At 51.0% G+C, this 22,506-nt stretch overlaps 1 protein-coding gene across 1 annotated transcript in view; it reads left to right on the top strand.

Moving 5' to 3' along the window:
- LOC121271407 (TLC domain-containing protein 4-B-like) overlaps window positions 1-22,506 on the top strand; it is a 147,876-nt gene that overhangs the window by 21,103 nt on the left and 104,267 nt on the right. The window contains exons 4-6 of the mRNA XM_041177397.1: window positions 14,809-14,867; window positions 16,702-16,796; window positions 16,913-16,986. Of these exons, the coding sequence (XP_041033331.1) occupies window positions 14,809-14,867; window positions 16,702-16,796; window positions 16,913-16,986 (228 nt within the window). The remainder of the gene's footprint in view (window positions 1-14,808; window positions 14,868-16,701; window positions 16,797-16,912; window positions 16,987-22,506) is intronic.

The following is a 22,506-nucleotide window of genomic DNA, read 5'->3' as shown; positions in this document are numbered from 1 at the left end:
CAGCACCAGCATTGAAGAGTTGTTCCCGGAATCTGGACAGACATTCCAACAATGAGCTGTTCTCTTTAGGTTTCAGAAACCTTTCTTTTATTTGTTTCAGATGGCCCCGTACTTCATGTCCATAAATTAATTCAAACAGACTGAAGCCTGTGGACTCATTAGGGGAGTCCCTTGTGGCAAACAGCAGGCAGCCTAAACCTTTATCCCAGTCATGAGGGTATTCTGAGCAGTAGGTCCGAATCAGTTTTTAGGGTTTGGAGATAACTGTCTAATGCTCCTTGAGTTTGGTGCAAGGCTGACAATTTCAGCCGTGTTATTCCCAGACTGAAAAGCTGCCTAGAGCATAGAGACATGAAATTTGTCCTCTGATCGGATTAGATCTCCCTTGCTGCGCCAAACCGAGTAAAGAACTGGCTCAGTCTCTGAGTCACAGCTTTAGCTTTGACCTTTCTGAGGGGAATGGCCTCAGGGAATCAGGTGGTCAGGACCATTATGGTAAGGAGGTACTGACAGCCTATCCAGGTTTTGGGGAGCAGCCCCACACAATCTATCAGGATTCGGGTAAAAGGTTCATCAAATGCTGGTATGGGTTTGAGAGGGTCTGGTTTTATGGTGGTCTCAGGTTTCCCTGCAACCTGACAAGGTTTTGCAGTACACTGCCAGGTCGGACCGGAGCTGAGGCCAGAGAAACTGCTAATGCGGGCTAAGGTTTTGCAGTTATCTGCAGGTAGGCAATGGCATAGTGGTATTGTCGCTGGTCTAGTAATCCAGAGACCCAGCGTAAATGTTCTGGGGACCCAGCAGAGGTGGAATTTGAATTTGATAAAAATCTGGAATTAAAAGTCTGATGATGACCCTGAAACCATTGTCGATTCTTGTAAAAACCCATCTGGTTCACTAATGTCCTTTAGGGAAAGAAATCTGCCGTCCTTACCTGGTCTGGCCTACATGTGACTCCAGACCCACAGCAATGTGGTTGACTCTTAAATGCCCTCTGAAATGACCCAGCAAGCCGTTCAGTTGTAACAAACTGCTACAAAGACTCAAGAAAGGAATGAAACCGTACGGCATCGACCTAGGCACCGGAAACGACAACTGCAATCTCAGCGCTGCCAACCCTGCAAAATCCTCCTTACTAACATCTGCAGGCTAGTGCCAAAATTGGGATAGCTGTCTCACAGACTAGTCAAACAACAGCCTGACACATTCATACTCATTGAATCACACCTTACAGATAATGTCCCAGACACCACCATCACCATCCCTGGGTATGTCCTGTCCCACCAGCAGGATAGACCGAGCAGAGGTGGTGACACAGTGGTAAACAGTCGGAGGAAGTTGCTCTGGGAGTCCTCAACATCGACTCCGGACCGCATGAAGTCTCATGGCATCAGGTCAAACACGGGCAAAGAAACCTCCTGCTGATTACCACATACCACCCTCCCTCAGCTGATGAATCAGTGCTCCTCCATGTTGAACATCACTTGGAGGAAGCACTGAGGGTGACAAGGGCACAGAATGTACTCTGGGTGCGAGACTTCAATGTCCATCACCAAGAGTGGCTCGGTAGCACCACTACTGACCGAGCTGGCCGAGTCCTAAATGACATAGCTGCTAGACTGGGTCTGCGACAGGTGGTGAGGGAACCAACAAGAGGGATAAACATACTTGACCTCATCCTCACCAACCTGCCTGCCGTGGATGCATTGTCCATGACAGTATTGGTAGGAGTGACCACCGCACAATTGTTGTGGAGATGAAGTCCCACCTTCACATTGAGGATACCCTCCATCGTGTTGTGTGGCACTATCACAGTGCTAAATGGGATAGATCGCGAACAGATCTAGCAACTCAAGACTGAGCATCCACAAGGTGCTGTGGGTCATCAGCAGCAGCAGAATTGTACTCGAACACAATCTGTAACCTCATGGCCTGGTATATCCCCCACTCTACCATTACCATCAAGCCAGGGGATCAACCCTGGTTCAATGAAGAGTGCAGGAGGGCATGCCAGGAGCAGCACCAGGCATACCTGAAAATGGGTGTCAACCTGGTGAAGCTACAACACAGGACTACTTACATGCCAAACAGCATAAGCAGCAAGTGATAGACAGAGCTAAGCTATCCGACAACCAATGGATCAGATCTAAGCTCTGCAGTCCTGCCACATCCAGTCATGAATGGTGGTGGACAATTAAACAATTAACAGGAGGAGGAGGCTCCACAAATATCCCCATCCTCAATGATGGAGGAGCCCAGCACATCATTGCAAAAGATAAGGCTGAAGCATTTGCTACTATCTTCAGCCAAAAGTGCCATGTGGATGATCCATCTCGGCTTCCTCAGGAGGTCCCCAGCATCACGTATGACGTCTTGAGCCAATTCAATTCATTCCACGTGATATCAAGAAATGGCTGAAGGCACTGGATACTGCAAAGGCTATGGGCCCTGCTACCATGTTTCATGGAGGGCACTGGATAAGACCATAAGGCGTAGGAGCAGAAGTAGGCCATTTGGCCCATCGAGTCTGCTCCACTATTCAATGAGATCATGGCTGATCCGATAATCCTCAACTCCACTTTCCTGCCTTTTCCTCATAACCCTTGATTCCCTTACTGATTAAAAATCTGTCTATCTCAGCCTTGAATATACTTAGCAACCCAGCCTCTACAGCCCTCTGCAGTAAAGAATTCCACAGATTAACTACCCTCTGAGAGAAGAAATTCCTCCTTATCTTTGTTTTAATAGGCAACCCCTTACTCTGAGATTATGCCCTCTGGTCCAAGACTCTCCCACAAGGGGAAACAACCCCTTAGCATCTACCCTACAAGCCCCCCCAGAATTTTATATATTTCAATAAGATCACCTCTCATTCTTCTGAACTTCAATGAGTACAGGCCCAACCTACCCAGCCTCACCTCATAAGAAGATCCCTCCATACCCAGAATCAACCTAGTGAACCTTCTCTGGACTGCTTCCAATGCCAGGATATCTTTTCTTAGATAAGGGACCAAAATTGTTCACAGTATTCTAGGTATGGTTTAACTGGTGCCTTGTATAGTTTTAGCAAGACTTCCCTATTTTTATACCCCATTCCCTTTGAAATAAAGGGCAACATTCCATTTACCTTCCCTATTACCTGCTGAACTTGCATGTTAGATTTTTGGGATTCGTGCACAAGGACCCCCAAATCCCTCTGTGCTGCAGCTTTCTGCAGTCTTTCTCCATTTAAGTAATATTCAACTCCTCTATTCTTCCTGCCAAAGTGCATAATTTCACATTTTCCAACATTATATTCCATCTGCCATTTTTTTGCACATTTACTTACCCTGTCTATAACCCCCTGTAGACTCTGTGTCATCCTCACCACGCGCCTTCCCACTTATTTTTGTGTCACCCACAAACTTGGCGATAGTACATTCACTTCCCTCATATAAGTCATTAATATATATTGTAAATAATTGTGGTCCCAGCACTGATCCCTGTGGCACTCCACTAGTTACAGGTTGCTATCTCGAAAATGCCCCACTTATCCCAACTCTCTGTCTTCTATTAGTTAGTCCTCGATCCATGCTAATATACTACCCCCAACTTCATGGGCTCTTATTAAGTAACCTTATGTGCGGTACCTAATCAAACAGCTTTTGAAAATCCAAATACGTTACATTTTCTGGTTCTCCTTTATCTATCCTGCTTGTTACCTCCTCAAAGAATCCTAATAAATTTGTCAGGCATGATTTCCCCTTCATGAAGCCATGCTGACTCTGCCTGATTAAATTATGTAATTCCAAATGCTCTGCTATTACATCCTGTTTAATAGACTCTATCATGTTCCCAATGACAGATGTTAAGGTAAATGGCCTATAGTTACCTGTTTTTTGTCTCCCTTTTTGAATATGGGTGTTACATTGGCAGTTTTCCAATCCTCTGGGACTTTTCCAGAATCTAACTATTCTTGGAAGATTACTACCAGTGCATCCACTATCTCTGTAGCTACTTCTTTTAATATCCTTCAGATGACTTATCGGCCTTTAGCCGCATTAGTTTACTGCAAAGACCATGGGCCCTGACAATATTCCAGCAATAGTACTGAAGACTTGTGCTCCAGAACTTGCCGCGCCCCTAGCCAAGCTGTTCCAGTACAGCTACAACACTGGCACCTACCCGGCTATGTGGAAAATTGCCCAGGTATGTCCTGTACACAAAAAACAGGACAAGTCCAACCCAGCCAATTACCGCCCCATCAGTCTACTCTCCATCATCAGTAAAGTGATGAAAGGCGTCATCAGCAGTGCTAGCAAGCGGCAATTGCTTAGCAATAACCTGCTCACTGATGCCCAGTTTGGGTTCTGCCAGGGTAACTCAGCTCCTGACCTCATTGCAGCCTTGGTTCAAACATGGACAAAAGAACTGAACTCCTGAGGTGAGGTGAGAGTGACTGTTCTTGACATCAAGGCCGCATTTGACTGAGTGTTGGATCAAGGAACTGAGGAGTCGCGAATGGTGCTGACCATTGTGCAATCATCAGTGAACATCCCCACTTCTGACCTTATGATGGAAGGAAGGTCATTGATGAAGCAGCTGAAGATGGTTGGCCCTAAGACACTACCCTGAGAAATTCCTGCGGTGATGTCCTGGAACTGAGGTGATTCACCTCCAACAACCATAACCATCTTCCTTTGTACTAGGTGTGACTCCAACCAGCAGAGAGTTTCCCCCTGATTCCCATTGACTCCAGTTTTGCTGGGGCTCCCTGATGCCACACTTGGTCAAATGCTGCCTTGATGTCAAGGGCAGTCACTCTCACTTCACCTCGGGAATTCAGCTCTTTTGTCCATGTTTGAACCAAGGCTGTAATGAGGTCAGGAGCTGAGTGGCCCTGGCGGAACCCAAACTGGGCATCAGTGAGCAGGTTATTGCTAAGCAAGTGTCACTTGATAGTACTGTTGATGGCCCCTTCCATCGCTTTACTGATGATTGAAAGTAGACTAATGAATGGTAATTGGCCGGGTTAGATTTCTCCTTCCTTTTGTACAAGACATACCTGGGCAATTTCCACATAGCTGGGTGGTTGCCAGTGTTGTAGCTGTACTGGAACAGCTTGGCTAGGGGCGTGGCAATTTTGGGAGCACAAGTCTTCAGTACTATTGCTGGAATGTTGTCAGGGCCCATAGCCTTTGCAGTATCAGTGCGTCCATGAAACATGGTAACAGCGGTGGTGACACAAATCTAACACAATGTTGGTGCCATTGATGGCGCAAAACTGGAAGAAAACCTGATCAAAATGAGAACCTGCAAATGTTCCTAAGAAAGAGGCAAAATGGAAAGCAGTACCGATGTCCACACGCAGTAAGCAGCCACTGCCCCTACCCTGCCCATTCCATAACCTCGAGGTAGGGAGGCCAAAAGTGGGAGTTATGGAAGAAACACTTGCTCTGATATCGCGCAGCATTGAGCCTTAATGCTAAAGAGCAGAAGCACCAGGTTAGTTCATTCCTTTATGCCATGGGACCAGTAGCAAACAATGCCCTCTTGAAACGGAGTGGAAGAGACCTCCGCAGACTTCAACACCATTTTCAAAGCCTTCGACACATATTTTAGCCCAAAACAAAACCTCATGATAGCCTGAACATGTTTTATTCATAGGTCCCAAAGACCAGGGGAATCAGTCAAATTATTTTGCACCGACTTGTATCGCCTAGTGGGCTCTTATAGATACAGGGCATTAAAAGATGAACGTATTCATGACCACATCATCATCATCATGGTCCTGAGGAAAAGCTCTTGGATGTTCCACAGCCCAAGGATAACCTTACTGTAGATGAAGCAGTTCAATACACGAGGCAGGCTGAACTCAGCAAGTTAAACCAGCCTATAATCCGTCACGACACCAAGGCGCTAGATGACTCCGCGAACTGGGTAGGTGCACGGATGGCAGTCCCAAAGCCTGCCACAAAGGCAAGAAACCCTACAGCAGCCATCTTGAGATGCTTACGTTATGGGGCAAAGAAACATCACAGATGCCAAGATTGCCCAGCAGGAGGCGCAGAATGCTTCCAATGCAAGGGGACTGAACATTTCAAGTGTCTGTAAATCCAACAACTTTACTGGAGGAAGAAGACGAGAGAATATTTCTGAAATGCACACCATCCTAGAAATTGGAAAATATGATGGGGATAAAATTACAGAGTTTCTTGGGGAGGGGAAGTAAATAGTCTTCGTCAGGGCTATTGGTTCAGCTCCAGTCGCAGTGAAAGTTAAAGGCTTTAACACTGACTTTAAAATTGACACTAGCGTTAACATACTAGCTGATCATCTGGACAGGCTTCAGTCAATACCTCTCCATCCATCAGGTATTAAATTACAAGGTCCAGATGGCACAAACTTTGCAATGAAAGGCAGGCTGATTACCCCATTCATTATAGATTGTTTATCCTCTCCATGTCTACCAACATCCTCATTGAGTGGAGATGGAAAAACTGGATGATGACCTTCATTGAGACAAGTGATTATATATTTCTGAAATTTTCTGTAGAACCAGTAGGTTTTCAGCTACAGCAGCTGGTGAGGTTTATTCATTCGACAGTGATTTCCAGTGAGACACTATCCACGAGATTCTGGGCAGATATTGAGGCTCGGTCCTTTACAAAGCTAGGCCAGAGGTGCTGGTTAAAGAAGGTACATCCACAAGAAGACCCTTTAGACCAGGGTTGACTCTTTCCAGAAGAAGGGAATGAGGAAGAGGCCATTGTAGCACCAAATGATCGGTTGAAGAATGAGGTCCTAACAATTCGCTCCCTCCTCCAAGCTACTGCTGAACCACATGAAATCTGTGTTGTTTCTTTTCTGAGGAGTCAGCTGTGTATACTGTGGCCAAACAGCATTCAGATCTTAGTCCCACTGAAACTACCAGTGCAACGCCTTGTGTATCGCTAGTTAACCATGAAGAGCTGTCCAGGGAAAGCAAAATGCTTGATTCTATGTTTGACTGCACAGAGGATCACACTGCTAGAGAGTTGGAAGAGCCTGTCTCCATGGGTGAAAGTAAATTGGCATCCACGCTTCAGCCTCAGATGAAAATCTTCTTCCCACTGGAGCTGTCTTTCGTAGCAGAAGCCGAGGCAGAATGATCAGAGCTTCTACAACACCAGAGTCCTGTACAGGAAATTCATCTTCTTGTCTTAGACATTCTTCTCATTGTGGAAAATGATGCTGGCTTATCTTCATATCCACAAACATTCTTCCCATTGCCCATGGTGGAACAGCCTCACATAGAGGGAAGTGCAGCATTGTTACAACTGCCCACTAAAAGTGAACGCCCTTTCTAAAACGTCATCGGGAAACCATCTGTTCTTAGTTTCCTGCAATGCCTACAGGAATTTTATCACTCTTCTCATCATCAGATTCCGGGTATTGAAGTGATGCAGAGCACTGTACTCTCCAAAGACTCCGGGTGTCAATGTGATGCAGAGTGCTGTACTCCCCAATGACTCCGGGTGTCAATGTGATGCGGAGTGCTGTACTCCCCAATGACTCCTGGTGTTAATGTGATGCGGAGTGCTGTACTCCCCAATGACTCCGGGTGTCAATGTGATGCAGAGTGCTGTACTCCCCAATGACTCCGGGTGTCAATGTGATGCAGAGTGCTGTACTCCCCAATGACTCCGGGTGTCAATGTGATGCAGAGTGCTGTACTCCCCAATGACTCCGGGTGTTAATGTGATGCAGAGTGCTGTACTCCCCAATGACTCCGGGTGTCAGTGTGATGCAGAGTGCTGTACTCCCCAATGACTCCGGGTGTCAATGTGATGCGGAGTGCTGTACTCCCCAATGACTCCTGGTGTTAATGTGATGCAGAGTGCTGTACTCCCCAATGACTCCGGGTGTCAATGTGATGCAGAGTGCTGTACTCCCCAATGACTCCGGGTGTTAATGTGATGCGGAGTGCTGTACTCCCCAATGACTCCGGGTGTCAGTGTGGTGCAGAGTGCTGTACTCCCCAATGACTCCGGGTGTCAATGTGATGCAGAGTGCTGTACTCCCCAATGACTCCGGGTGTCAATGTGATGCGGAGTGCTGTACTCCCCAATGACTCCAGGTGTCAATGTGATGCAGAGTGCTGTACTCCCCAATGACTCCGGGTGTTAATGTGATGCGGAGTGCTGTACTCCCCAATGACTCCTGGTGTTAATGTGATGCGGAGTGCTGTACTCCCCACTGACTCCAGGTGTCAATGTGGTGCAGAGTGCTGTACTCCCCAATGACTCCGGGTGTTAATGTGATGCGGAGTGCTGTACTCCCCAATGACTCCGGGTGTCAGTGTGGTGCAGAGTGCTGTACTCCCCAATGACTCCGGGTGTCAATGTGATGCAGAGTGCTGTACTCCCCAATGACTCCGGGTGTTAATGTGATGCGGAGTGCTGCACTCCCCAGTGACTCCGGGTGTCAATGTGATGCGGAGTGCTGTACTCCCCAATGACTCCGGGTGTTAATGTGATGCGGAGTGCTGTACTCCCCAATGACTCCGGGTGTTAATGTGATGCGGAGTGCTGTACTCCCCAATGACTCCGGGTGTCAGTGTGGTGCAGAGTGCTGTACTCCCCAATGACTCCGGGTGTTAATGTGATGCGGAGTGCTGCACTCCCCAATGACTCCGGGTGTCAATGTGATGCGGAGTGCTGTACTCCCCAATGACTCCAGGTGTCAATGTGATGCAGAGTGCTGTACTCCCCAATGACTCCGGGTGTTAATGTGATGCGGAGTGCTGTACTCCCCAATGACTCCTGGTGTTAATGTGATGCGGAGTGCTGTACTCCCCAGTGAATCCGGGTGTCAATGTGATGCAGAGTGCTGTACTCCCCAATGACATTGGGTGTTAATTCGATGTGGGGTGCTGTACTCCCCAATGACTCCGGGTGTTAATGTGATGCAGAGTGCTGTACTCCCCAATGACTCCGGGTGTTAATGTGATGCGGAGTGCTGTACTCCCCAATGACTCCGGGTGTCAATGTGATGCGGGGTGCTGTACTCCCCAATGACTCCAGGTGTCAATGTGATGCAGAGTGCTGTACTCCCCAATGACTCCGCATCACATTAACACCCGGAGTGCTGTACTCCCCAATGACTCTGGGTGTTAATGTGATGCGGAGTGCTGTACTCCCCAATGACTCCAGGTGTCAATGTGATGCAGAGTGCTGTACTCCCCAGTGATTCCGGGTGTTAATGTGATGCGGAGTGCTGTACTCCCCAATGACTCCGGGTGTTAATGTGATGCGGAGTGCTGTACTCCCCAATGACTTCGGGTGTTAATGTGATGCAGAGTGCTGTACTCCCCAATGACTCCAGGTGTTAATGTGATGCGGAGTGCTGTACTCCCCAATGACTCCGGGTGTTAATGTGATGCGGAGTGCTGTACTCCCCAATGACTCTTGGTGTTAATGTGATGCGGAGTGCTGTACTCCCCAATGACTCCTGGTGTTAATGTGATGCAGAGTGCTGTACTCCCCAGTGACTCCAGGTGTCAATGTGATGCAGAGTGCTGTACTCCCCAATGACTCCTGGTGTTAATGTGATGCGGAGTGCTGTACTCCCCAATGACTCCTGGTGTTAATGTGATGCAGAGTGCTGTACTCCCCAGTGACTCCAGGTGTCAATGTGATGCAGAGTGCTGTACTCCCCAGTGACTCCGGGTGTCAATGTGATGCAGAGTGCTGTACTCCCCAATGACTCCGGGTGTTAATGTGATGCGGAGTGCTGTACTCCCCAATGACTCCGGATGTTAATGTGATGCAGAGTGCTGTACTCCCCAGTGACTCCGGGTGTCAATCTGATGCAGAGTGCTGTACTCCCCAATGACTCCGGGTGTTAATGTGATGCGGAGTGCTGTACTCCCCACTGACTCCAGGTGTCAATGTGATGCAGAGTGCTGTACTCCCCAGTGACTCCGGGTGTTAATGTGATGCAGAGTGCTGTGCTCCCCAGTGACTCCGGGTGTTAATGTGATGCAGAGTGCTGTACTCCCCAATGACTCCGGGTGTTAATGTGATGCAGAGTGCTGTACTCCCCAATGACTCCGGGTGTTAATGTGATGCAGAGTGCTGTACTCCCCAATGACTCCGGGTGTCAGTGTGATGCAGAGTGCTGTACTCCCCAGTGAATCTGGGTGTCAATGAGATGCAGAGTGCTCTGTTTCTGATTGACTCCAGGTGTTGATGTGATGCAGAGTGCTGTACTCCCCAGTGACTCCAGGTGTTGATGTGATGCAGAGCGCAGTACTCCTCAATGACTCTGGGTGTCAATGTGATGCAGAATGCTGTACTCCCCAGTGAATCCGGTGCTGATGTGACACAGAGTGCTAGAGTCTCCAGTGACTCTGGGTGTCAATGTGATGCAGAACGCTGCACTTCCCAATAACTCCGGATATTAAAGTGATGCAAAGTGCTGTACTCCTCAGTTACTCCGGGTATTTGAAGTGATGCAGAGTGCTGTACTCCCAAGCGACTCAGGGTGTCATTGTGATACAGGGCGCAGTACTCCCCAATGACTCCGGGTGTTAATGTGATGCAGAGTGCTGTACTCCCCAGTGACTCTGGGTGTCAATGTGATGCAGAGCACAGTACTCCCCAATGACTCCGGGTGTTAATGTGATGCGGAGTGCTGTACTCCCCAGTGACTCCGGGTGTCAGTGTGATGTAGAGCACAGTACTCCCCAATGACTCCGGGTGTCAATGTGATGCGGGGTGCTGTACTCCCCAATGACTCCAGGTGTCAATGTGATGCAGAGTGCTGTACTCCCCAATGACTCCGCATCACATTAACACCCGGAGTGCTGTACTCCCCAATGACTCTGGGTGTTAATGTGATGCGGAGTGCTGTACTCCCCAATGACTCCAGGTGTCAATGTGATGCAGAGTGCTGTACTCCCCAGTGATTCCGGGTGTTAATGTGATGCGGAGTGCTGTACTCCCCAATGACTCCGGGTGTTAATGTGATGCGGAGTGCTGTACTCCCCAATGACTTCGGGTGTTAATGTGATGCAGAGTGCTGTACTCCCCAATGACTCCAGGTGTTAATGTGATGCGGAGTGCTGTACTCCCCAATGACTCCGGGTGTTAATGTGATGCGGAGTGCTGTACTCCCCAATGACTCCTGGTGTTAATGTGATGCGGAGTGCTGTACTCCCCAATGACTCCTGGTGTTAATGTGATGCAGAGTGCTGTACTCCCCACTGACTCCGGGTGTTAATGTGATGCGGAGTGCTGTACTCCCCAATGACTCCTGGTGTTAATGTGATGCGGAGTGCTGTACTCCCCAATGACTCCTGGTGTTAATGTGATGCAGAGTGCTGTACTCCCCAGTGACTCCAGGTGTCAATGTGATGCAGAGTGCTGTACTCCCCAGTGACTCCGGGTGTCAATGTGATGCAGAGTGCTGTACTCCCCAATGACTCCGGGTGTTAATGTGATGCGGAGTGCTGTACTCCCCAGTGACTCCGGATGTTAATGTGATGCAGAGTGCTGTACTCCCCAGTGACTCCGGGTGTCAATCTGATGCAGAGTGCTGTACTCCCCAATGACTCCGGGTGTTAATGTGATGCGGAGTGCTGTACTCCCCACTGACTCCAGGTGTCAATGTGATGCAGAGTGCTGTACTCCCCAGTGACTCCGGGTGTTAATGTGATGCAGAGTGCTGTGCTCCCCAGTGACTCCGGGTGTTAATGTGATGCAGAGTGCTGTACTCCCCAATGACTCCGGGTGTTAATGTGATGCAGAGTGCTGTACTCCCCAATGACTCCGGGTGTTAATGTGATGCAGAGTGCTGTACTCCCCAATGACTCCGGGTGTCAGTGTGATGCAGAGTGCTGTACTCCCCAGTGAATCTGGGTGTCAATGAGATGCAGAGTGCTCTGTTTCTGATTGACTCCAGGTGTTGATGTGATGCAGAGTGCTGTACTCCCCAGTGACTCCAGGTGTTGATGTGATGCAGAGCGCAGTACTCCTCAATGACTCTGGGTGTCAATGTGATGCAGAATGCTGTACTCCCCAGTGAATCCGGTGCTGATGTGACACAGAGTGCTAGAGTCTCCAGTGACTCTGGGTGTCAATGTGATGCAGAACGCTGCACTTCCCAATAACTCCGGATATTAAAGTGATGCAAAGTGCTGTACTCCTCAGTTACTCCGGGTATTTGAAGTGATGCAGAGTGCTGTACTCCCAAGCGACTCAGGGTGTCATTGTGATACAGGGCGCAGTACTCCCCAATGACTCCGGGTGTTAATGTGATGCAGAGTGCTGTACTCCCCAGTGACTCTGGGTGTCAATGTGATGCAGAGCACAGTACTCCCCAATGACTCCGGGTGTTAATGTGATGCGGAGTGCTGTACTCCCCAGTGACTCCGGGTGTCAGTGTGATGTAGAGCACAGTACTCCCCAATGACTCCGGGTGTCAGTGTGATGCAGAGTGCTGTACTCCCCAATGACTCTGGGTGTCAGTGTGATGCAGAATGCTGTACTCCCCAGTGAATCCGGTGCTGATGTGACACAGAGTGCTGGAGTCTCCAGTGACTCTGGGTGTCAATGTGATGCAGAGTGCTGCACTTCCCAATAACTCCGGATATTAAAGTGATGCAAAGTGCTGTACTCCTCAGTTACTCCGGGTATTTGAAGTGATGCAGAGTGCTGTACTCCCAAGCGACTCTGGATGTCATTGTGATACAGGGCGCAGTATTCCCCAGTGACTCCGGGTGTCAGTGTGATGCAGAGTTCTCTACTCCCCAGTGACTCCGGGTGTCAGTGTAATACAGAGTGCTGTACTCCCCAATCACTCCAGGTGTCAGTGTGATGCAGAGTGCTGTACTCCCCAATGACTCCGGGTGTCAGTGTAATACAGAGTGCTGTACTCCCCAATCACTCCAGGTGTCAGTGTGATGCAGAGTGCTGTACTCCCCAATGACTCCGGGTGTCAGTGTAATACAGAGTGCTGTACTCCCCAATCACTCCAGGTGTCAGTGTGATGCAGAGTGCTGTACTCCCCAATGACTCCGGGTGTCAGTGTAATACAGAGTGCTGTACTCCCCAATCACTCCAGGTGTCAGTGTGATGCAGAGTGCTGTACTCCCCAATGACTCCGGGTGTCAGTGTAATACAGAGTGCTGTACTCCCCAATCACTCCAGGTGTCAGTGTGATGCAGAGTGCTGTACTCCCCAATGACTCCGGGTGTCAGTGTAATACAGAGTGCTGTACTCCCCAATCACTCCAGGTGTCAGTGTGATGCAGAGTGCTGTACTCCCCAATGACTCCGGGTATTGAAGTGATGCAGTGCACTGTACTCCCCAGTGACTCCGGAATCAGCAGGCTTCCTGATTCAATCCTAGACTTCTGCTGAGTTCATGAAATCGGTTTCCATGGACACCCCAGTCGGTCTCCACGGACACATCAGCACCCGGATTCACTGGAGAGAACAGCGTTCTGCATCTCATTGACACATGGAGTCACTGGGAAGTACTGCGCTCTGCATCACATCAACAACTGGACACCCCAGTCGGTCCCCACAGACACCCCAGTCGGTCCCCACAGACACCCCAATCGGTCTCCATGCCATTGACAATGTTCTTTATCTAGAGATTATTTATTAATCGGCTTTGGGTCACATGAGATTCCAGCTATCGGCAAACAGAATCAGTCCCATATAGGTTTCAGATTATCTCTGAAAATTTTACACATGCTGGGTGTGGGGAAAAGAACACAATCTATTCCTGTCTTTAGAATTCATACACTTTCTTCAGCTGTGATATTAAACCTCTGCTCTCTCAAGTGGATCTTAAAGATTTGGGTTGTTTTCTTTGGAGCAGAGAAGACTGAGGGGCGACCTGATCGAGGAGTACAAGATTATGAGGGGCATGGACAGGGTGGATAGGGAACAGCTGTTCCCCTTAGTTGAAGGGTCAGTCACGAGGGGACACAAGTTCAAGGTGAGGGGCAGGGGGTTTAGGGGGGATGTGTGGAAAAACTTTTTTACCCAGAGGGTGGTGAGGGTCTGGAATGCGCTGCCTGGGAGGGTGGTGGAGGCGGGTTGCCTCACATCCTTTAAAAAGTACCTGGATGAGCACTTGGCTCATAACATTCAAGGCTATGGGCCAAGTGCTGGTAAATGGGATTAGGTAGGTAGCTCAGGTATTTCTCACATGTCGGTGCAGTCTCGATGGGTCGAAGGGCCTCTTTGGCACTGATTCTGTGATTTGCAGAGGAAGGAATTCCTCAAAGTCCTGATCATTTAATTCACTGCCACTTCTCTTCCAGGAATGTTTATTCTTTTCAAGTTCTGTTCTCTTTGATGGAATTGATGTTTGCCTCTTCTACCCTGCTCACCTTCATTGCTCTCTGTTTGCCTTTTTGTGCTTCATCATCTGTTTGTTAAAACTCATTTTTCACAGCTGGATCTTTCCTAGCAATTGTCCCTGTCTCCAATTTATTCAGGGTGGATTCCAATTAAAGTTACACTCGGTGTGTTTTGAATTCAGCAATGGTCACAGATCATGCTATTTCTGCATTCTTTGATCCAGCACTCTCAACCCAGGGCCATTCCGAATGCCCAACACTCCTCCCACCCACAAGGAGCCCTGTCTCCAAATGCGAGATGTACAGAATCTGTAACCAACATCATGAATGCTTTCTGACCTGTGACTAACCATTACCTCATTTTGTGATCTCTGAATTGGAGAGCTGCTGACATGTGAATCTTGCTGATTCAGTTGTTGAGCAGCAATGGAGACTGTTTATACTGTAGCCTTTTCCTCTTGTGTTTTACAGGGGAGATCCCACATTAGTGAAGGTTAATATAGCAATCGCTTCAGGCTACTTGATGAATGGTGAGTATTCCAGAACACAGTCCCAGCCACTTTGCCTCTTCAGCTAATCTTTCTCAGCTTTCACTGCGCTTGGTCATTTCTTCCACTGTGATTTTCACCACAGGTACAGGTACAGCACGGAGTAAGATACAGAGTAAAGCTCCCTCTACACTGTCCACATCAAACACTCCCAGGACAGGTACAGCACGGGGTTAGATACAGAGTAAAGCTCCCTCTACACTGTCCCCATCAAACACTCCCAGGGCCGGTACAGCACGGGGTTAGATACAGAGTAAAGCTCCCTCTACACCGTCACCATCAAACACTCCCAGGACAGGTACAGCACCGGATAAGATACAGAGTAAATCTCCCTCTACACTGTCCCCATCAAACGCTCCCAGGACAGGTACAGCACGGGGTTAGATACAGAGTAAAGCTCCCTCTACACTGTCCCCATCAAACACTCCCAGGGCCGGTACAGCACGGGGTTAGATACAGAGTAAAGCTTCCTCTACACCGTCACCATCAAACACTCCCAGGACAGGTACAGCACGGGGTTAGATACAGAGTAAAGCTCTCTCTACACTGTCCCCATCAAACACTCCCAGGACAGGTACAGCACGGGGTTAGATACAGAGTAAAGTTCCCTCTACACTGTCCCCATCAAACACTCCCAGGACAGTAACAGCACGGGGTTAGATACAGAGGAAAGCTTCCTCTACACCATCCGCATCAAACACTCCCAGGAGAGGTACAGCACGGGGTTAGATACAGAGTAAAGCTCCCTCTACACTGTCCCCATCAAACACTCCCAGGACAGGTACAGCACGGGGTTAGATACAGAGTAAAGCTCCCTCCACACTGTCCCCATCAAACACTCCCAGGACAGGTACAGCACGGGGTTAGATACAGAGTAAAGCTCCCTCTACACCGTCCCCATCAAACACTCCCAGGACAGTTACAGCACGGGGTGAGATACAGAGTAAATCTCCCTCTACACCGTCCCCATCAAACACTCCCAGGACAGGTACAGCACAGGGTTAGATACAGAGTAAATCTCCCTCTACACTGTCCCCATCAAACACTCCCAGGACAGGTACAGCACGGGGTTAGATACAGAGTAAATCTCCCTCTACACCGTCCCCATCAAACATTCCCAGGACGGGTACAGCATGGGGTTAGATACAGAGTAAAACTCCCTCTACACTGTCCCCATCAAACACTCCCAGGACAGGTATAGCACGGGGTTAGATACAGAGTAAAGCTCCCTCTACACTGTCCCCATCAAACACCCCCAGGACAGGTACAGCACGGGGTTAGATACAGAGTAAAGCTCCCTCTACACTGTCCCCATCAAACACTCCCAGGACAGGTACAGCACGGGGTTAGATACAGAGTAAATCTCCCTCTACACCGTCCCCATCAAACATTCCCAGGACGGGTACAGCATGGGGTTAGATACAGAGTAAAACTCCCTCTACACTGTCCCCATCAAACACTCCCAGGACAGGTATAGCACGGGGTTAGATACAGAGTAAAGCTCCCTCTACACTGTCCTCATCAAACACTCCCAGGACAGGTACAGAATGGGGTTATATAAAGAGAAAAGCTCCCTCTACACTGTCCACATCTAACACTCCCAGGACAGGTACAGCACGGGGTTAGATACAGAATAAAGCTCCCTCTACACTGTCCAATTGAATATTCCCTGGCTCGTTGGACATCATTAACTTGTATGTTGGCCAGTCACAGATTGTTTGGTACGCTTGCATCTTACATTAGCTTTACCCAGCTGGTGCAGTCACTCTCATTGGTTACTGGATTTCCCTAACTCACTCTCTCGATCTCATTGCAGATTTAGTGCTTCTCCTGCGGCACTGGAAGACTTTAGGAGACTGGTTTTTTGTCAGCCATCACTTGGCAGCGCTCTATGCATACCAGTACGTGCTGGTAAGTTGCAGTTTGAGCAGCTTTCAGCATTAATTTTTCTCAGGTTCATTTTCTACAATGTCCTAACACCATGCTTGCCTTCGATTATTTCAATCACATTGGTTTTTCCTTCACAGGCACGAGGCCTCCTTCCTTATTTTGCTAATTTTCGCCTAATTGCAGAGCTGTCTACACCCTTTGTAAACCAGCGGTAAGTAGGGCTTTTACTTTTAGAGCACATTTTGTTCCTGAGTTTTCCGCCTTGGTACCAGAGGCATGGCCCCGGGTACAGGAACTAGAGGGACACGATCCCGGGTACAGGAACTAAAGGGGCATGATCCCGGGTACAGGAACTAGAGGGTCACAACCCCGGGTACAGGAACTAGAGGGTCACAACCCCGGGTACAGGAACTAGAGGGTCACAACCCCGGGTACAGGAACTAGAGGGTCACAACCCCGGGTACAGGAACTAGAGGGTCACAACCCCGGGTACAGGAACTAGAGGGTCACAACCCCGGGTACAGGAACTAGAGGGTCACGATCCCGGGTACAGGAACTAGAGGGTCACGACCCCAGGTACAGGAACTAAAGGGACACGATCCCGGGTACAGGAACTAGAGGGGCACGATCCCGGGTACAGGAACTAAAGGGGCACGACCCCGGGTACAGGAACTAAAGGGGCACGACCCCGGGTACAGGAACTAGAGGGTCACAACCCCGGGTACAGGAACTAGAGGGACACGATCCCGGGTGCAGGAACTAAAGGGACATGATCCTGGGTACAGGAACTAGAGGGACACGATCCCAGGTACAGTAACTAAAGGGTCACAACCCCGGGTACAGGAACTAAAGGGACACGATACCGGGTACAGGAACTAGAGGGTCACGATCCCGGGTACAGGAACTAGAGGGACACGATCCCGGGTACAGGAACTAGAGGGACACGATCCCGGGTACAGGAACTAGAGGGTCACAACCCGGGTACAGGAACTAGAGGGTCACAACCCCGGGTACAGGAACTAGAGGGACACGACCCCGGGTACAGGAACTAGAGGGACACGATCCCGGGTACAGGAACTAGAGGGTCACGATCCCGGGTACAGGAACTAGAGGGACACGATCCCGGGTACAGGAACTAGAGGGTCACGATCCCGGGTACAGGAACTAGAGGGACACGATCCCGGGTACAGGAACTAGAGGGACACGATCCCGGGTACAGGAACTAGAGGGTCACGATCCCGGGTACAGGAACTAGAGGGTCACGACCCCGGGTACAGGAACTAGAGGGACACGATCCCGGGTACAGGAACTAGAGGGACACGATCCCGGGTACAGGAACTAAAGGGACACGATCCCGGGTACAGGAACTAGAGGGACACGATCCCGGGTACAGGAACTAGAGGGTCACGATCCCGGGTACAGGAACTAAAGGGGCACAACCGCGGGTACAGGAACTAGAGGGTCACGATCCCGGGTACAGGAACTAGAGGGTCATGACCCTGGGTACAGGAACTAGAGGGTCACAACCCCGGGTACAGGAACTAGAGGGTCACAACCCCGGGTACAGGAACTAGAGGGTCACAACCCCGGGTACAGGAACTAGAGGGTCACGATCCCGGGTACAGGAACTAGGGGGACAAAATCCCGGGTACAGGAACTAAAGGGGGACGACCCCAGGTACAGGAACTAGGGGGATACAATCCCAGGTACAGGAACTAAAGGGATACGATCCCGGGTACAGGAACTAGAGGAACATGATCCCGGGTACAGGAACTAAAGGGGCATGATCCCGGGTACAGGAACTAGAGGGACACGATCCCGGGTACAGGAACTAGAGGGACACGATCCCGGGTACAGGAACTAAAGGGTCACGATCCCGGGTACAGGAACTAGAGGGACACGATCCCGGGTACAGGAACTAGAGGGTCACAACCCCGGGTACAGGAACTAGAGGGTCACGACCCCGGGTACAGGAACTAAAGGGACACGATCCCGGGTACAGGAACTAAAGGGGCACGATCCCGGGTACAGGAACTAGAGGGTCACAACCCCGGGTACAGGAACTAGAGGGTCACGATCCCGGGTACAGGAACTAGAGGGACACGATCCCGGGTACAGGAACTAGAGGGACACGATCCCGGGTACAGGAACTAGAGGGTCACGACCCCGGGTACAGGAACTAGAGGGACACGATCCCGGGTACAGGAACTAGAGGGTCACGATCCCGGGTACAGGAACTAGAGGGTCACAACCCCGGGTACAGGAACTAGAGGGGCACGATCCCGGGTACAGGAACTAGAGGGTCACGACCCCGGGTACAGGAACTAGAGGGTCACGACCCCGGGTACAGGAACTAGAGGGGCACGATCCCGGGTACAGGAACTAAAGGGGCACGATCCCGGGTACAGGAACTAGAGGGTCACGATCCCGGGTACAGGAACTAGAGGGACACGATCCCGGGTACAGGAACTAGAGGGTCACGATCCCGGGTACAGGAACTAGAGGGACACGACCCCGGGTACAGGAACTAAAGGGGCACGACCCCGGGTACAGGAACTAGAGGGTCACAACCCCGGGTACAGGAACTAGAGGGACACGATCCCGGGTGCAGGAACTAAAGGGGCATGATCCCGGGTACAGGAACTAGAGGGACACGATCCCAGGTACAGGAACTAAAGGGTCACAACCCCGGGTACAGGAACTAGAGGGTCACAACACCGGGTACAGGAACTAGAGGGTCACAACCCCGGGTACAGGAACTAGAGGGTCACAACCCCGGGTACAGGAACTAGAGGGTCACAGCTCAGGGTACAGGAACTAGAGGGTCACGAACCCGGCTACAGGAACTCGAGGGTCACAACCCCGGGTACAGGAACTAGAGGGGCACGATCCCGGGTACAGGAACTAGAGGGTCACGACCCCGGGTACAGGAACTAGAGGGTCACAACCCCGGTTACAGGAACTAGAGGGGCATGATCCCGGGTACAGGAACCAGAGGGACACGATCCCGGGTACAGGAACTAGAGGGACACGATCCCGGGTACAGGAACTAGAGGGTCACGACCCCGGGTACAGGAACTAGAGGGACACGATCCCGGGTACAGGAACTAGAGGGTCACAACCCCGGGTACAGGAACTAGAGGAACACGATCCCGGGTACAGGAACTAGAGGGACACGATCCCGGGTACAGGAACTAAAGGGACACGATCCTGGGTACAGGAACTAGAGGGGCACGATCCCGGGTACAGGAACTAGAGGGACACGATCCCGGGTACAGGAACTAGAGGGGGATGACCTCGGGTACAGGATCTAAAGGGTCACGACCCCGGGTACAGGAACTAAAGGGACACGATCCTGGGTACAGGAACTAGAGGGGCACGATCCGGGTACAGGAACTAGAGGGACACGATCCCGGGTACAGGAATTAAAGGGACACGACCCCGGGTACAGGAACGACAAGGTCACAAACCCGGGTGCAGGAACTAAAGGGACACGACCCCGGGTACAGGAACTAAAGGGGGACGATCCCGGGTACAGGAACTAGACGGACACGATTCCGGGTACAGGAACTAAAGGGGGAAGATCCCGGGTACAGGAACTAGAGGGTCACAACCCCGGGTACAGGAACTAGAGGGACACGATCCCGGGTACAGGAACTAAAGGGACACGATCCCGGGTACAGGAACTAGAGGGACACGATCCTGGGTACAGGAACTAGAGGGACACGATCCTGGGTACAGGAACTAAAGGGACACGATCCTGGGTACAGGAACTAAAGGGACACGATCCCGGGTACAGGAACTAGAGGGACACGATCCTGGGTACAGAAACTAGACGGACACGATCCCGGGTACAGGAACTAGAGGGTCACGATCCCGGGTACAGGAACTAGAGGGTCACGACCCCGGGTACAGGAACTAGAGGGGGAAGATCCCGGGTACAGGAACTAGAGGAGCACGATCCCGGGTACAGGAACTAGACGGACACGATCCCGGGTACAGGAACTAAAGGGACTCGATCCCGGGTACAGGAACTAGAGGGTCACAACCCCGGGTACAGGAACTAGAGGGACACGATCCCGGGTACAGGAACTAGAGGGACACGATCCCGGGTACAGGAACTAGAGGGACACGATCCCGGGTACAGGAACTAGAGGGACACGATCCCTGGTACAGGAACTAGAGGAGCACGATCCCGGGTACAGGAACTAAAGGGACACGATCCCGGGTACAGGAACTAGAGGGTCACAACCCCGGGTACAGGAACTAGAGGGACACGATCCCGGGTACAGGAACTAGAGGGACACGACCCCGGGTACAGGAACTAAAGGTACACGACCCCGGGTACAGGAACTAAAGGGTCACGACCCCGGGTACAGGAACTAGGGGGACACGATCCCGGGTACAGGAAATAGAGGGACACGATCCCGGGTACAGGAACTAAAGGGGCACGACCCCGGGTACAGGAACTAGGGGGACACGATCCCGGGTACAGGAACTAAAGGGACACGATCCCGGGTACAGGATCTAGAGGGTCACGATCCCGGGTACAGGAACTAGAGGGACACGATCCCGGGTACAGGAACTAGAGGGTCACAACCCCGGGTACAGGAACTAGAGGGTCACAACTCAGGGTACAGGAACTAGAGGGTCACGACCCCGGGTACAGGAACTCGAGGGTCACAACCCCGGGTACAGGAACTAGAGGGGCACGATCCCGGGTACAGGAACTAGAGGGTCACGACCCCGGGTACAGGAACTAGAGGGTCACAACCCCGGGTACAGGAACTAGAGGGGCATGATCCCGGGTACAGGAACCAGAGGGACACGATCCCGGGTACAGGAACTAGAGGGACACGATCCCGGGTACAGGAACTAGAGGGTCACGACCCCGGGTACAGGAACTAGAGGGACACGATCCCGGGTACAGGAACTAGAGGGTCACAACCCCGGGTACAGGAACTAGAGGAACACGATCCCGGGTACAGGAACTAGAGGGACACGATCCCGGGTACAGGAACTAAAGGGACACGATCCTGGGTACAGGAACTAGAGGGGCACGATCCCGGGTACAGGAACTAGAGGGACACGATCCCGGGTACAGGAACTAGAGGGGGATGACCTCGGGTACAGGATCTAAAGGGTCACGACCCCGGGTACAGGAACTAAAGGGACACGATCCTGGGTACAGGAACTAGAGGGGCACGATCCCGGGTACAGGAACTAGAGGGACACGATCCCGGGTACAGGAATTAAAGGGACACGACCCCGGGTACAGGAACGACAAGGTCACAAACCCGGGTGCAGGAACTAAAGGGACACGACCCCGGGTACAGGAACTAAAGGGGGACGATCCCGGGTACAGGAACTAGACGGACACGATTCCGGGTACAGGAACTAAAGGGGGAAGATCCCGGGTACAGGAACTAGAGGGTCACAACCCCGGGTACAGGAACTAGAGGGACACGATCCCGGGTACAGGAACTAATGGGACACGATCCCGGGTACAGGAACTAAAGGGACACGATCCCGGGTACAGGAACTAGAGGGACACGATCCTGGGTACAGGAACTAGAGGGACACGATCCTGGGTACAGGAACTAAAGGGACACGATCCCGGGTACAGGAACTAAAGGGACACGATCCCGGGTACAGGAACTAGAGGGACACGATCCTGGGTACAGAAACTAGACGGACACGATCCCGGGTACAGGAACTAGAGGGTCACGAT

Source organism: Carcharodon carcharias, chromosome 30 (assembly GCF_017639515.1).
Source record: "Carcharodon carcharias isolate sCarCar2 chromosome 30, sCarCar2.pri, whole genome shotgun sequence".
In the NCBI taxonomy this organism is placed as follows: Eukaryota; Metazoa; Chordata; class Chondrichthyes; order Lamniformes; family Lamnidae; genus Carcharodon; species Carcharodon carcharias.
The sequence above is the reverse complement of the archived record's forward strand: the minus strand, read 5'-3'. Positions and strand labels throughout refer to the sequence as shown.